Source organism: Saimiri boliviensis, chromosome 2 (assembly GCF_048565385.1).
Source record: "Saimiri boliviensis isolate mSaiBol1 chromosome 2, mSaiBol1.pri, whole genome shotgun sequence".
In the NCBI taxonomy this organism is placed as follows: Eukaryota; Metazoa; Chordata; class Mammalia; order Primates; family Cebidae; genus Saimiri; species Saimiri boliviensis.
Window position 1 is genome coordinate 197,838,658 of NC_133450.1, and position 15,586 is coordinate 197,854,243.

At 43.5% G+C, this 15,586-nt stretch overlaps 1 protein-coding gene across 4 annotated transcripts in view; it reads right to left on the reverse strand.

Moving 5' to 3' along the window:
- Positions 1 to 15,586, reverse strand: part of ABCA1 (ATP binding cassette subfamily A member 1) — a 157,060-nt gene that overhangs the window by 63,559 nt on the left and 77,915 nt on the right. For all 4 annotated transcript variants that reach the window (XM_003925261.4, XM_074395116.1, XM_074395115.1 and 1 more), the window contains 2 exons: positions 8,297 to 8,389; positions 2,702 to 2,942 (listed from right to left, as the gene is read on the reverse strand). In XM_003925261.4, the coding sequence (XP_003925310.1) occupies positions 2,702 to 2,942; positions 8,297 to 8,389 (334 nt within the window). The remainder of the gene's footprint in view (positions 1 to 2,701; positions 2,943 to 8,296; positions 8,390 to 15,586) is intronic.

A 15,586-nucleotide genomic window follows, 5' to 3' on the forward strand; every position in this document is an offset into this window, starting at 1 on the left:
GGGAGACAAACATTCATATGCACGGTCATATACTAACAGAAACTTACAAGGGCTTTTCTGAGTTCAAATCCCAGCTCCACCACTAATAGTCACATAAGTAACTTATCTGAGTCTCAGTTGGCTCCTCTGTAAAAGTAAAATTCATAACATCTATTTGGCAGAGATGCGGAGAATATTATCTCAGATTAACTGAGATATTATCTATAAAGCCTCTAGAATGATGCTTGATAAATAATCAGAGCTTATTATAACATCAGTGATGGATAACTCACAACTGAGCTGATCTGGAAAAACGTTTTCACTAAGCATGACCCCTCCTAACTCCAGATTCACACTCACATGCCAGCCTCACTGCTGTTTTCACTGCTAACATTTAAACTAACTCTTGAGGGGCAACCAGAAGGCTGAATTCAGATATCAGTTTTCGAGCAAAAACCAAAGTTTTCTTTTTAATTAACACAAACCAGTATATATCCACCTAACAAAAACGCAAATACAAAAGTTGTAACAGACAAATGATTTTGGTTATCCAGCAAGATCTCTGATTTTTTTAAATGTCATTGTAAGTTTTTCAGGGATTTTTAAAATACTAAGTATCCTTTATATGCTGCAAAGATAATAGAATGTGTGTTTTTTTTTTTTTTTTAATGAGGATGTCCTCACAATTATGTCTGTCACGGAAATAAAGGCTCCCTTGGGTCGACTTGCAAGCTGGGGGAGAGGAGGAGATGGGATTTTGGCAGCACATATACATTAAGCCTGCCTACAATACCATCCTCTTCAGGCTTGTAAAGCAACTTGCAAATGTCTGGAGTGCTTTACTCCAGAGACGAATAGAAGCTTCTCGTGTTACAATAAAGTACCAAACCTGCCTCACTCAGTGTCTGAAAGACACACCTGTGGTTGGAAATGCAAAAGGTTCACCTGCATCAAGTTTTCAAGGGAAAGGATGCCATCCCAAAATTGTAACACTGGGTCCCTGCTGCCACCAGGCATACGGCACACATGCCCACGGAAGTGCTGAAGTGTGGGAAGTGGATATGGAGATACAAGGTTCTTTAACACTGCCTCACAGCTAAGAATGGGAAACAAAGAGCAGATCAAATGTCCGAGTGTGAGGCCACACATACCACCAACAGTTATTTTAGAGAGCACAGGTCCAGGCAGTTTTGTGCTTAAGTGCTGGCTTTGTGGATTAACTCTGATATGGCTCTGACCAAGGCACTTAACCTCTCTGAACCTATGAAATGTGGGGTTAAAGAATCTTCCCGGCTGGGCATGGTGGCTCACACCTGTAATCCCAGCACTTTGGGAAGCCAAGGCGAGTGGATCACGAGGTCAGGAGTTTGAGACTAGCGTGGGCAACATGGTGAAACCTGACCTTTACTAAAAATACCAAAAAAAAAAATTAGCTGGGTGCAGTGGCATGTGCCTGTAATCCCAGCTACTCAGGAGGCTGAGGCAGAAGAATCGCTTGAACCCAGGAGGCAGAGGCTGCAGTGAGCTGAGATCGTGCCACTGCACTCCAGCCTCGGTGACAGAGGGAGACTCTGTCTCAGGAAAAAAAAAAAAAAAAGGAAAAAAAAAAAATCTTCTATGCAGGGTTGTCATGAGGGTAAAATGAGATAAACAGAATGCATAGTGCATAAGAAATTCTACCTAAATGTTAAGGTTTTGTTGTTGTTGCTGTTATTATCATTACTGTTACTTCTTTGTATGTTATTATAAAGCTTACCTCATTGGTAATATTAAGACTAGTATATTATCCTTTTTAAAAGTGTTTTTCTAGCTTTTCTGAAGTATAACTGACAAATAAAAATTGTACATATTTAAGGTATACAATGATGTTTTAATATATGTATATATTGTTAAAGGATCACCACAATCAAGCTGTTAATATATCCATCACCTTATGGCTGCCTTTTTTTTTTTTTTGAGATAAAGTCTCACCCTGCTGCCCAGGCCAGTGTGCAATGGAGCGGTCTCAGCTCACTGCAACCTCCGCCTCCCAGGTTTAAGCGATTCCCATGCCTCAACCTCCCAAGTAGCTGGGATTACAGGTGCGTGCCACCATACCTTTTTGTATCTTTAGTAGAGATGGGGTTTCACCATGTTGGCCAGGCTGGTCTCGAACTCTTGACCTCGTGATCCGCCCACCTGGGCCTCCCAAAGTGCTAGGATTACAAGGGTAAGCCACCATGCCCAGCTCATAGTTACCTTTTTTGTGTAGTGTGAACACTTAAGATCTACTCTCTCAGCAAATTTCAAGTATATCACAGTCTTGCTAACTATAGTCATCGTGATGTACATCAGATCTCAGGAATTTATTCATCATGTGAAACTGACACTTTGTACCTTATACATATTCCATATATAAGTGAGATCATGCAGGATTTGTCCTTCCGCCATTATCTCATTCTTGATTACTCTGGAAGCCACCTTCCTACATTCCCCAGAAAACCAGGAGGCTGGCTGTCAATCATTCATTCCATCGATAAACACTACTGTGCACCTGAGATGTGCCAGGCTGCGTTCAAAGAACTGGGGACAGCTAGCTAATCAAGAGAAGCCTCTCTCCTCCAGGAGGAGCTCAGTCTAGCGGGCCAACGGGCATGTAAACATCTAACGCTGCTCAGAGGGAGGAGACGACACAGGTCAAGGCCAGAACTAAGGCAGGGCTGGGGTCTGCACGGACACTCACTTGTAGAGTTGTCGTAGAAGGTTTCGGCATCTTCCTCAGTGCCATTGCCGCCAAAGAGCGCTTTGTAGTTGTTATCCTCATACCAGTTGAGAGACTTGATCTTCAGCCCGCCTCCTTCGGGATGCCCACAGACAATACGAGACACAGCCTGGTAGATTTGCGTGGAGGAGCTGGAGCTGTTCACGTTGGTCAGAAACATCACCTCCTGTCGCATGTCACTCCAGCTCCTCATGCTGAACAGCTGGTGTCAGGGGTGAGGAGGAAAAGGAAGGGAGGGGAAGGGAGCAAAGGGCAGTGCAAGGGTTGGGGAGGAGAAGAGAAAGAAACATCTTATTTTCTTGACCTCTCAAAAGCGATGTCCCAGAACATGTTTTGTCTGATGTCATTTCAAAGCTTTGGGATGAGCTTGCCAGAACCTGGCTACCCAGTCTGTGACCCAGGACGAGCAGCATCAGCATGACTGCAGACACTGTTGGAAAAACAGATTCTGAGACCCCTCTGCGACCTGCAGATTTCACATCTACAGCTTCACAAGATGCCCAAGTGATTCCTGTGCCCATTAAAGTCTGAGCAGCACAGTCTAGAGTCGGTGAAGCCCCTGGGCTTTGTTTCACTGGGATTGTCTTACAGTTTATAGAGCAGAATGCTTTCTCTGAACAGCTACATCTGACTGTGGTTGAGCCTATCAGGAACTGCTCTCATCCTCCATAACTGACTCACTTTTAAAATTCCTCAAGCTCCAGTGTGGAAACTGAGGACCCCCTTCCCTTTGAGAAAAGGGTACTGTTTGTGAAGTTTTCCGTCTTCATCTCAATAAAGTGTCAGGCAATGAAAAAAGCTTAAGGTGAAAAACTCAAGTATGGGCTGGGGGCGTGGTGGCTCACACCTGTAATCCCAGTACTTTGGGAGGCTGAGGCAGGTGGATCACCTGACATCAGGAGTTTGAGACCACCCTGTCTCTACTAAATAAATAAATAAATAAACAATTTGGCCGGGCATGGTGGTGGGTGCCTGTAAGCCTAGCTACTTGGGTGGCTGAGGCAGGAGAATTGCTTGAACCCAGGAGGTGGAGACTGCAGTGAGCCGAGTGCCATTACACTCCAGCCTGGACGACAAGAGCAAGACTCCGCCTCAAAAAAACAAAAACAAAGAAAAACTCAAGTCTGAACCCTAGCTATGTCCCTCGTCAGCTTACAGCCTTAGAAAAGTCACATCATGTCTCTGAGGACTCAACTTCTCCACGCTTCACGGAGCTTGCTGAGACACAACTTTGACTTGGCCTGGTTTTGGTAACCCTGGGGGGCAGTAGATGCTTATACCGCGGTCTGAACCTTACCCTCTACGCATGAAGATAGGCAAGCAAAAACAGCGTGTGCTGAGGGGTAAATCCATGCCACACAGGAGGGTGCCCTGCACAGAACAGCCCCAACAGGGTGAATCAGAAAGCCCAGGCAGCCAGGCGTGTGTCTGTGACTGCCACTCAACAAGCATCCATCACCCGGGCAGTGCTCTGTCTTACATACAAATGCATTCCAGCACTTTGTGGAGTTCTCAGCCCCAATGCTATTATTAAATATGTATAGAGCACTTTGTATTTCCAAACATTTCACCATAAATCATTAATAAATCCCTGCATTCCTTGAAATGTCACTGCATGTTCACACCTCCTGGGAAGACTGAGCTCCAGAGCACAGAGGGGAAGCGCCCCGAGGCCCAGCACCCAGCCTGGGAAGCTCCGTGTGCCTCGCTTTCAGCCTTACAGCCTGCTGGTTCCCGTGAGTCGTGCGGTCCAGCACTGTCTGCGTCCTAGGCTTTGCCTTCCGCCTCCAGATGGAAACTAGGCTCTCCACAGGTGGGTCAGAGGCCACAGAGTTTTTTTTTTCCCAGGGAGAGGGCATCTAGCACACTCCACAAGCACACAGTTAGGTGAAGTAGATAGCTTTTCCTAACTTTATCTTTTCATAACCTCTAGGGGGCATACAGATAGAAAGGGGACAGGCCATTTTGTCTTTTATTGGTTATTGGAACAGCCCAAGAGATTTTTAAACAATAGTGAGTAAAAGCCACTCACTCCTCTTTCCATAGGCAGCCTCACCTTCATCCCAACACTCCCCAATCAAAAAAAAAAAATTTCCTCCCATATAAAGCCAGCAAATCTTTCTAAAGAAGCACCATAAATTACTGAGTTATTCCAAACCATTGACTCTTTTCTCAGCACCTGTTTTAGGGGACAACTCTTACTCTTTCTCCTGCACCTCCGCTCACACTCCAGACTTTACCTGTGAGGTGCTCCCTGACTGTCAGGGAGGGGCGGCTCTTCATCCTTTAGCCCATGGATGACGGTGGTATTTGAACATGATCGGTTGAATGAATGAATGAATGAATGAAACTGACTTACTGTTTTCTCAATCCAGAAGTGTCCTCTGTCTTCCCTTTCCCCCATCCCAATCTCTTCTCAACCCAACAACCAGAGTATAAATGGTCTCAACTCTAGATCTCATCACATCCCCTCCCTCCAAACCCTCCACTGGATTCCCATCTCACCCAGCATGAATCCAAAGTCTTGCCAGGCCTGTATGGCACTCCCCACTCCTGCTCTAGCTCCTCCCCTCCCCCCCCCCCAACAACTTGCTCAGCTTCCCTGGTCCTTAAACACATTCCTTAGGCATGCCCTAGCATCAGTGTCTCTGTATCTGTGCACCTGTTTTAGGGGACAACTCTTACTCTTTCTCCTGCACCTCCGCTCACACTCCAGACTACCTGTGAGGTGCTCCCTGACTGTCAGGGAGGGGCGGCTCTTCATCCTTTAGCCCATGGATGACGGTGGTATTTGAACATGATCGGTTGAATGAATGAATGAATGAATGAAACTGACTTACTGTTTTCTCAATCCAGAAGTGTCCTCTGTCTTCCCTTTCCCCCATCCCAATCTCTTCTCAACCCAACAACCAGAGTATAAATGGTCTCAACTCTAGATCTCATCACATCCCCTCCCTCCAAACCCTCCACTGGATTCCCATCTCACCCAGCCTGAATCCAAAGTCTTGCCAGGCCTGTATGGCACTCCCCACTCCTGCTCTAGCTCCTCCCCTCCCCCCCCCCAACAACTTGCTCAGCTTCCCTGGTCCTTAAACACATTCCTTAGGCATGCCCTAGCATCAGTGTCTCTGTATCTGTCATTCTTCCTGCTTGGAGTTTCCTTCTCTCTCCACAGACAGCTGTCATTTCCTACAGGTTCAACTGTCACCCTAGAGAGGGCTTCCCTCATCACCCCCTTTAAAACAGCACCTTCTCATGCTCTATCCCCCTTACCCTGATTTTCCTTCACTGCACCTATCCCTCCTGTGGCATTAAACACTGACCTGTTTATTTCTGTCTCTCACCCTACACGTGCCCCAAGAGAACAGAGAAGTTAGTGTGTTCACTGCTGAGTCTCCAAACCTAGCAATGCCAGGCAGCTGGTCAGCGGTAGGTGGACATCAGAGATGCTGCCTCCTTTTCCTCCCTTCCCATCACCCAGATGTGAAACTTATGTCGGCTTTCATTCATCTTACTCCTCAAGTCCTCATTTCCTCCCAATTTCCAGGTTCTGCTAGTGCATATTTTCTTCCTTGTAAGAGTCTCCTTTCTATTCCAGTTGCTACTGGAGTTTTTCCACAAAGCAGACCACAACACAGGCTTTGGAATCCCACAGTTCTGGGTTCAAATCCCAGTTTTGTCAATTAATTCATGGGATGACTGGAAAAGTTGCCTAACTTTCTGAGCCTTCGTGCCATCTGCAAAATGGACACAATGAGACCCACCCACTCAGGTTTGTCATGTGGATCATGGAGGGAAATGGGTGGCACTGTCTGAACCAAGGCAGCTCCTCAGAAGACATTCGCTACCTTTTTCTTTTTCTTTCAAAGGTTGTGCTTTGGTCAAAATTATCAACTTTCTTCTCCCATTTAGCTCACAGAAATTACAAATTAGACAATGAGTAACTTGTGGTCAAAGGGACCTGGAGGTGTTCTATTGAAAGAAGCAGATGGTCTTTGCTTGTCCTGGACCAGGGGCAAGCAGGGCACAAGAAGTGGCTGCCAAGAAAAATGTATATGTTCACTTGGAGAGTTTCCACCACATCCGCAATGGGAACATCACATGCTTCCAATTTTTTTAATGCCAGACAAAAAACAGGGCCAGTGATGTAAGCGAAAACAGCTGTAACCAAACCTTGAGTTTAGAAGCAGCTTCCCCTGTTCCAGCCCCTGCTTTGCTTTCTCTAAGGCCAGAAATGCACAAGGGGATTGAGGCTGGGAGGGGAGCTGCAGAGCAATGCAAGGCATGTCAATGTCAGCTAACAGGGCCCTAGAGAAATAGCTATGGACTTGCAAAACAGTTTCTTTCTCATTCTCCCCCTGAAAGAACCCCAGTTGGTCCAGCTTCTCTGCTTAGTAAAAGGTCGCCAGCCTCCATAACCCGGGTAACAAATGGCAGAATGAAAAAGGGCTTCTCCTCTGGAAAGGGAAACCAAAAGTCAAACCTCATCAATTAGAAACACGTGAGCAGAAATCGAAGAAAGAAAATGGAACAGGACAGGAAGAAATACAGTAAAGTGCCAACAGTGTTTAATCTCAGCATTTCTGCTATTTTCCAAATGGTCTGCATTTTCCACTATGAACAGGTAATACTCTTACTGTTAGAAAACATAAAGTTCATTTTGATCTTTGAAAAAATAATGCAAGCACCAAAAAAATGGGTTAGATACAAGCACTGGAAAAAGAAAAATGATTAGAGAAGCAGCTAAAAATAAGGGTGGACCAAGTCTGAAACAATTTCCTCACAAATTACTATTTTCCAATGTCCTATACATTAGTCTGCATTGTCTGTGACCCCTGCCCCCTGGCTCAGCTTCTTATGCAGAGGGACACCAGGCAGTTCCTGGCTTCCAATGTCTGATTTGAAACAAGGCTGTGAGTCAGAAAGCAGGCGTGTACACTGGCTGGGAATCAGAGCTAACTACTTTTACCAGTGCCTACACACCCTCTGATTCTAGGACAGAGATTACTCTGATACATTTGTCAACATGTGGACCTAAAAGGCAAACTCAGCTTAACGTTCATTAAGAGACCATATTCTCATAGTTGAACCTCAGAAGCCAGATGCTTACAAGGAGTACCACGTTATTTCTGTTAGTTAGCGAGCATATGTTTTGGTAAAACGACTGTCTGGCCTTGCTACCGGAAGAAGGAACACGGAGAAGTTGCTGGACAGACAAAAGCAGTGCATGGGCGGTGACAGATAGAAGTCTCCTCTTTATAAATTTTATAAATGTATGATTACCTAAGGGCAAAAAGAAAAAATGGAGAAGGTTCTAAACTAGATATCCAGCTGTTGGCCCCTAATTTATTAGCTCTGAGACATCTAAGAGTTTTGGTTTCTTCATTTCTAAAATAAGGAAATCAAAACATTATTTTTTAGATCACCTATGCTTCGAAAATTGGTATTTCATCTCATGTGATATTAAAATCTAAAGGGCCTCTTGGCAAACTCTGAATTGAAAAAAACTGATACAGTGGACGGTCCACTTTCTGGTACTGGAAAGACACAACTTACCTCCTGGGCCAGAGTCCCCAGACTATGCAGCAATGTTTTTGTGGCTTCAGCCAGCTCCTTGCCCGGGAGGGGAGACGTAGAGTTTAGTCCTTTCTGTAATGAGAGAGAAAACGTTGTTTCTGAGCCCAAATGTAAACCTGAAATCTCTACTGGAAATAAACAAGTGAATTAAAACTGTTCACAATCTTGAGTTTAACAAACAAGAAACAGATTTCTAACCAAAACTAAAAACACTACAATTATTTCTAACTGTAAGTTTGCATTTTGTTTTTTTCAAAATCATTCTTTGATTAATGGTTTTAAATGATGTAGGAATATTTTACTTAAAACTAGTTCACATGCAATAGATAAAAAGGATCTCATGTGGGCTGGGGGGATGTGTCCAATACAACTCTGACTGCAAATTTCCAAATCTGTCTGAGTCTGCAAGATGGGCTAATATGGGAATGGCTTTGAGAAGCAAGTTAATGATGGCTCAAAGAAAGGAAGAAAATATAAAGTTTAAAGCTGTCAAAAGTAGGAAAGATGGAATTCTGTCACTTTTCTAACACTGGAAATTTAATGAAGAACGCTTATTTTTATGTCTAGTTTTAGTCAAATCTTTGTATGTATCAATTCATATATTTAATTCATATATTTAATTTAGTTATATGTTACCTAACTGCACAGCAGATATAAGACAATAATTCATTAGAACAGGGAAAAGATAAATCAGGGTCGAAAGCATAAGCTAAAGAAAAAAGAGAACAGTAATTTACAGACTATGAAATCAGAATTGCTATAGCTGAGGAGCCTCAAGTTGGGTTCTGAGTGTTTAAGCTTCCAAAGAGAAAAAGACATGGGGTCAGTTTCATCACTCTTATTTGTCAAGTAGGAAAAAAGTCTCCAGGGGAAATCTACCTTTCCTGATGTTTCTATGGGTATTGTTTTATTCAGTATCATGTCAGACATCTCTGAAATCTAGACAAGGTTGGGCTATTTTGACATTTTTCATATCAGAGACTGCTGTGAAATTGTAATGTAGACTACACAAGAAAATGCCTGGAAGTGGCTGTGACTTTCTCTGAGAAATAGTGGCCTGGGATGTTTTTTGTTTTTGTTTTTTTCAAGAGAACTCCAAATGTAGAAGAGATTGAGTATCATTCTGATCATTACAATATCCAAGCATAATCCTGAATGGGCATTTCTGAGAAACCCTGCCTAAAGGTCCTATGGAAGAACTTGTCCAGCTGATCTCTTCGGGAATGTATTCTTCACCAGAGTCCCAGTCTTCCCACATTCACAGTCCTTAGAGGGGCCCACGTGGTCTCCCTTAAACGCTAGACTCAGGGAGGCCTCTGTGATACAACACGCAGACGGTGTTCATGATTGTTCCTTCCATCGAGAGTAACTCATGAGCAACAACAGGTGAGGTGTTTTGTTCCTACTTTCTCCCTTTGGGTTTGCCTTATAACTAAAGGTTAACACACTGGAAGCCGAGCCTACAGAGAACTTGCTGCCTGGAAAACTATCGCAGACTGACAGACATCAACTGAAAGCTATAGGAGGTAAAGTGTTTTTGTGTTTAACATTAGGCCTACAAGATGACACATGTTCAAGATTGTTTAGCAAAACAAAACAAAACAACAAACCAGGGCGAAACCAGAAATGCCAGATTGACGTAATGTAAATTTAAGTAAAAACTTAAAATGTGGTAGTTAATCCACTTCTTTTATAAAGACTGAGTGGAAATAAGATTCTTAGAATTCTTGTGACTTACTCTCCCCCATCACCCTATGCCCCAATTCTGCAGACATGGGAACCTGAGGTAGCTACAGAACCCTGAGCAAATGACTCGAATTCCCCATCCTTCCATTTTCTCCGCGATACAGCAAAGTTTAAAATGCTGTGCACAATCACAGAGTTTTTATGAGCACTAAAACTAGAAGATATGTACAAGGTTCCTCGCACAGCGCCTGGCACATGGTAAGTCCTCACAACTGTCAATAATGCCATCCCCTGCCGTTTTCTTCCCTTACCTGAAAGTTTACTGCCAAAACTGGAGGGCTCTTGTCTACAAACAGGGTTTTCAAGTTCTTAAAAAGACAAATATCCTTTCTCTCTTTCTTGGCAAGGTCTTGAACTTTTTCGCCTATCGGAATGTCCTTCCTCTGCTAGGCAGAGAGTTACAGCTATCATCACACAGCACATCCGCCACATTCCACCGTGCTATTTCCTTTCTTTTCTATTTTTTTTTTTTTTTCAGATTGTCACTTTTTCACCCAGGCTGGAGTGCAGTACTGCAATCTCAGCTCATTGCAACCTCCACCTCCCTGGCTCAAGCAATTCTCCTGCCTCAGCCTTCCAAGTAGCTGGGACTACAGGCACCTGCCACCATGTCCAGCTAATTTTTGTACTTTTTAGTAGAGATTGCAGGGGCGGTCTCATGTTGGCCAGGCTGGTCTCAAACTCCTGACCTTGTGATTTGCCCGCCTTGGCCACCCAAAGTGCTGGGATTACAGGTGTGAACCACCACACCCAGCCAGCTATTTCTAATAGTCTAATTATGCCTCACTGCCAGATGAAGACATCCTCATCCTAATTCCTGAAAGGCTGGGGATAAAATGCCTTTCTCCCCTTCTAATCCTTTGCTTGTACTGAGCGTTTGCTAAACTGCAAAATAAAAGATAATACTAAGTGAATTAAATATACACTATTTGCGTAATCACTTGTATGTAGATATACTATATGCATCCTTGCATGTATTTATGTATATGTCAGTATGTATAAACCTATATACACACATATATCTTACATTAACTGGCCTTAAAGTTGACATTCAAGTTGAAAAACCTAAAGGAAAATTCATGAGTAGCTATGGTGTGTATGTGTATACTTACATGTGCACACACACAGACATACGCATCTTTATCTTAATGTATATTTATTATGTACCTTCTCTTTAAGGCAGGTATGTTGTTTTTACAACAGAAGTATAGTTTCCCTTATAAATTTAATCATTTAAAAGAACTGACTTTATTTCAAGAAAATATTAACTAAAAATGGTACTAGCTGCACTGAATAGGACCAAAATTATGGCAGAGTTGTGAATGACTGGGACTCACCAACACAGTGAGATCTGGGGAGCTACTGTATCAGAACCATCTGTGGTGCTTGTTAAATATGCAGATTCAGGCCCAGCGCAGTGGCTGACGCCTGTAATCCCAGCACTTTGGGAGGCTGAATCAGGTGAATCTAGCCTGGCCAACATGGCAAAACCCCCTCTCTACTAAAAATACAGAAACTACCTAGGTGTGGTGGCACATGCTTGTAATCCCAGTTACTAGGGAGGCTGAGGCAGGAAAACTGCTTGAACTTGGGAGGTGAAGGCTGCAATGAGCCAAGACTGTGCCAATGCACTCCAGCCTGGGCAACACAGTGAGACTTGGTCTCAGGGAAAAAAACAACAAAACAAAACAAAATGCAGATTCTCAGCCACCTGAGACCTACTGGATAAGAAGTTTAAGAGTGTGATACCCTCAGCAGATTCTTTTGCACACTAATGTTTGAGAAGCAGCACCATGTTCACAAAGCCTCCCTTCCCAGTATGCTTTGCGCCAACGTGCCTGGTGGTACATTCAACGTCTGGTCCACATCCTCCTATCTGCTTCAGACTCCGAAGCAGTGAAGAGGCCACTCCGTTCACCTGGCTTTGAGTAGGCTCCAAGATGGTGCCAAACACATGGGGAGCCAGGTTTGTCACACCAATTAGGTACAGCAGTCACCAAGTGCAGATGTTTCTAAAAACCTGACCCAATGTTCACCCATTATCACCTTTGCCAGTCATCTGTCCCCTGAAGGATACAAACCAGTGAATGCGTCTGTTGTTTTTATCATACGTCTTCTCCATCTGAATAAAATTACATCTTCATGGGCAACAGTTTTTCCTTTAGAATTTTTAGATTAGATATCTTAACTCTGGAGCAAGCTTATTCTTGTTGTTTTAAAAGCTCCACACTTCAGCAAAACTCCAGGCACACAGCTGAGCCAACAGCATGACAGTTTAACCCAGGAATGTAGTTGACCACAGATGTAAACATCGGTCCGTGTTAAATTTGCTGTGGCCAACAGACCTTTACATTAGCAGACACCAATTCGATGCCGTATCTTATGAAATGATCTTCTTATCAGCAGCCTGTCCTGTGGGTTTATTTCCTTGTTTAATTTGACTGTTATGGGATTCGGTCTCTATCAGAAACATTGGCTGAACCCATCCATAAGTAGTAAGGTAGAGTGGTCAATGCCATTGTTAGAATCCTTTTTAAACTAGTCCCTTATCTGAGATTAAGTGCTCTGTATTCACCAACAATATTGGAAACCTGTAGTCGATACAAACAAATTTCTATTTTCAAAAGAATACTGGCTGGAGTTACACAGCAAGCATGGGTTGATACCACAGGGTTAGCAAAACACACACAATGCAAATTCCGCATCAAGTTTAAGGCTTGGATTAGTCCAGATATTTTGCTTATGACTTAATTTTACTTTTCTGTGCATCCAAATATCCCATAACCTGAAAAAATAAGCCAAAGACTAGAAGCAAGGGGTTTTTTAAAGTTCACTATAAAAATAGAATACTGCGTCTAAAATTAACCAGATTCCACATGTATCAACATTGATAAATCTCAAGAACATAATCCCTGAATGAAGTGGCAGGCCAGTGTGCACACTTACACAACGTGCGCACACTCAGGCCAGTACCGAATATTGTTATTCACAGGATGTAAGTATACATGATATAGAGGATAAAAACATCCAACTGCAAGACAGGAGTTATTTCTGAAAAAAGAGCTAGTGAAACAAAGGTGGCATCAGCTGTACCTGTAATGTTTTATTTCTTAAAAAGAACCAGAAGTCAGCATGGCAAAATGATGGATGATGGTACAGCAGTGTTCATTTTTTTTTTTTTTTTTTTTTGAGACAGAATCTCACTCTGTCACTGGAGTGCAGTGCTGCGATCTCGGCTCACTGCAACCTCTGCCTCTCGGGTTCAAGCAGTTCTTCTGCCTCTCCCGAATAGCTGGGATTACAGATGCTCACCACCATGCCTGGCTAGTTTTTGTATTTTTTTTTTTTTTTTTTTTTGAGACGGAGTTTCGCTCTTGTTATCTAGGCTGGAGTGCAATGGCGCGATCTCGGCTCACCGCAACCTCCGCCTCCTGGGTTCAGGCAATTCTCCTGCCTCAGCCTCCTGAGCTGGGATTACAGGCACGCGCCACCATGCCCAGCTACTTTTTTGTGTTTTTAGTAGAGACGGGGTTTCACCATGTTGACCAGGATGGTCTCGATCTCTTGACCTCGTGATCCACCCGCCTCGGCCTCCCAAAGTGCTGGGATTACAGGCTTGAGCCACCGCGCCCGGCCCTAGTTTTTGTATTTTTAGTAGAGATGGGTTTTGACCATGTTGGCCAGGCTGGTCTCCAACTCCTGATCTCAAGAGATCCACCCGCCTTGGACTCCCAAAGTGTTGGGACTGCAGGCGTGGGCCACCACGCCCAGCCAGGAGTGTTCTTCATGTTATTCTCTGTACCTATTTTCACACTGAAACTATTCCATAACTTTCTTTTTAATTCAGTGGAAAAATAAAAGAGGAAGGACAGTTGGGCAGGAACAAAGGAAGGGTAAAGAATCTATGTTAGCCTGAGCACATATAAGATCTAACAGACAGATAACTTCCTTGAATAAAATTAACCCCAGGAAAGAATTCATGCCTTGAAGCTAGAACACAAAATATGGTCCAAGAATCATGTGTCTACACCTACTATTAGCTGTGCTCCTCTGCTCGCGCTTACTGCACGAAGGCAGACAAAGCTTGCCAAATCCTCTTTCCAAAGAGCTTCAGTAAACAATTCACAGCTTGGAATTCCTACTATTATTTTTCTAACCAAAAACATTCTCTTGGCTATGATTCTCCACTGCACCCAGGAGGCAAGTGACTTTCTTATATGAAGTAAAGGAAATGGGAAAAAGAAAAAAAAAATAAAACCTTTAGTGAGGGACTATACTTTCTGAGTTAAGCTAACAGGAATTCATGTATGAGTCAATATTTTTGGGCCATAACTTAATACTGTAATATTAGAGGAAGAATGCGCAAATGCTTACTGTATTACTTAAGAGCTCCCACCCACTTCTGCAAAATGTGTTAATCAAAACATACAACGTTTCCTAAGAGCATGACATTCTGCTACACTGGCCCCAGAAAGACAAAGGTTGTTGTGCCACATTCTTTCGGGGTCTAAGAGATGGCTTTATTATATTCTTTCCATCCTCATGAGCTTCTGACTTAAGTCAAGAGGGGCTGAAGAAAACTTTTAAAGGCTGTAAGCTTTGGCTTTAATCTTTGAGATGGTGTCTTATTTCATCTCAGTATATCTAGCACAGTTCTGGGCATGCAACAATTAGCCACCCAGTAAGTGTTTCTAGAAGAAAAACGAAAAGGGAGAAGCGCAGGAGTAGGATGGGAGATGCACTAATGGGAGTTCCGCTCCAGAGGTCATTCACAGTCACACAAATGCTGTTTTGCATTCACCTCATCAAGTCAGTCTGTGGAGCCTTTAATGGCTCCCCTTGCTCTGAGAATGAGGCCCTGTATCCTCACATGGTGCATGAAGACAGACCTGCCTCAGCTGACCTTTGCCCACCTCTGCAGCATCATATCTCATTGTTCCTTCTCCCATCAAACTCCCCACAGCTATATCTGCTCCATGCGGAACTATGTCCATCAGATACAGTTCCCCTAAATGCCACCTTCTTTTCCCTCTCCTCTCTGGACCAATGCACATACTATGTCCTCTACCTGGAACATTCTACTCCCTGTCCTTTACCTGGCTGACATCCATTCTTTAGGTCCTTCCTTAGAGGATGCTTCCTTCCTCACTGGAAAGACAGCAGTAGGAGGCCCCTTCAGGGCCTGCATCGCACCCCGCAGAGAGTCTCCTGCTCTACACAGCAGCTGCTCCTTTCCTGGTCTGTCCCACCCATTCCCCAACCAGGACAGAAACAGAGAGGGCTGGACCTTGCACATGATTGCCTCCCTGGCCCAGAGCATGGCACTGATTAGGGCTCAATAAATGTTTACTAAATGAATGAATATGTTTGTTAATCCATTATCACTACATAAAATGAAGACTGGACGATAACATTACTAGTGCTTTAGGAGTCACAGCTAAACAGAAGTAGAAAACACATCTGTGCAATTAAAACGCAATTGAAAATATTTTCAGTTACTAAAAACTTCATGTACATCAAATT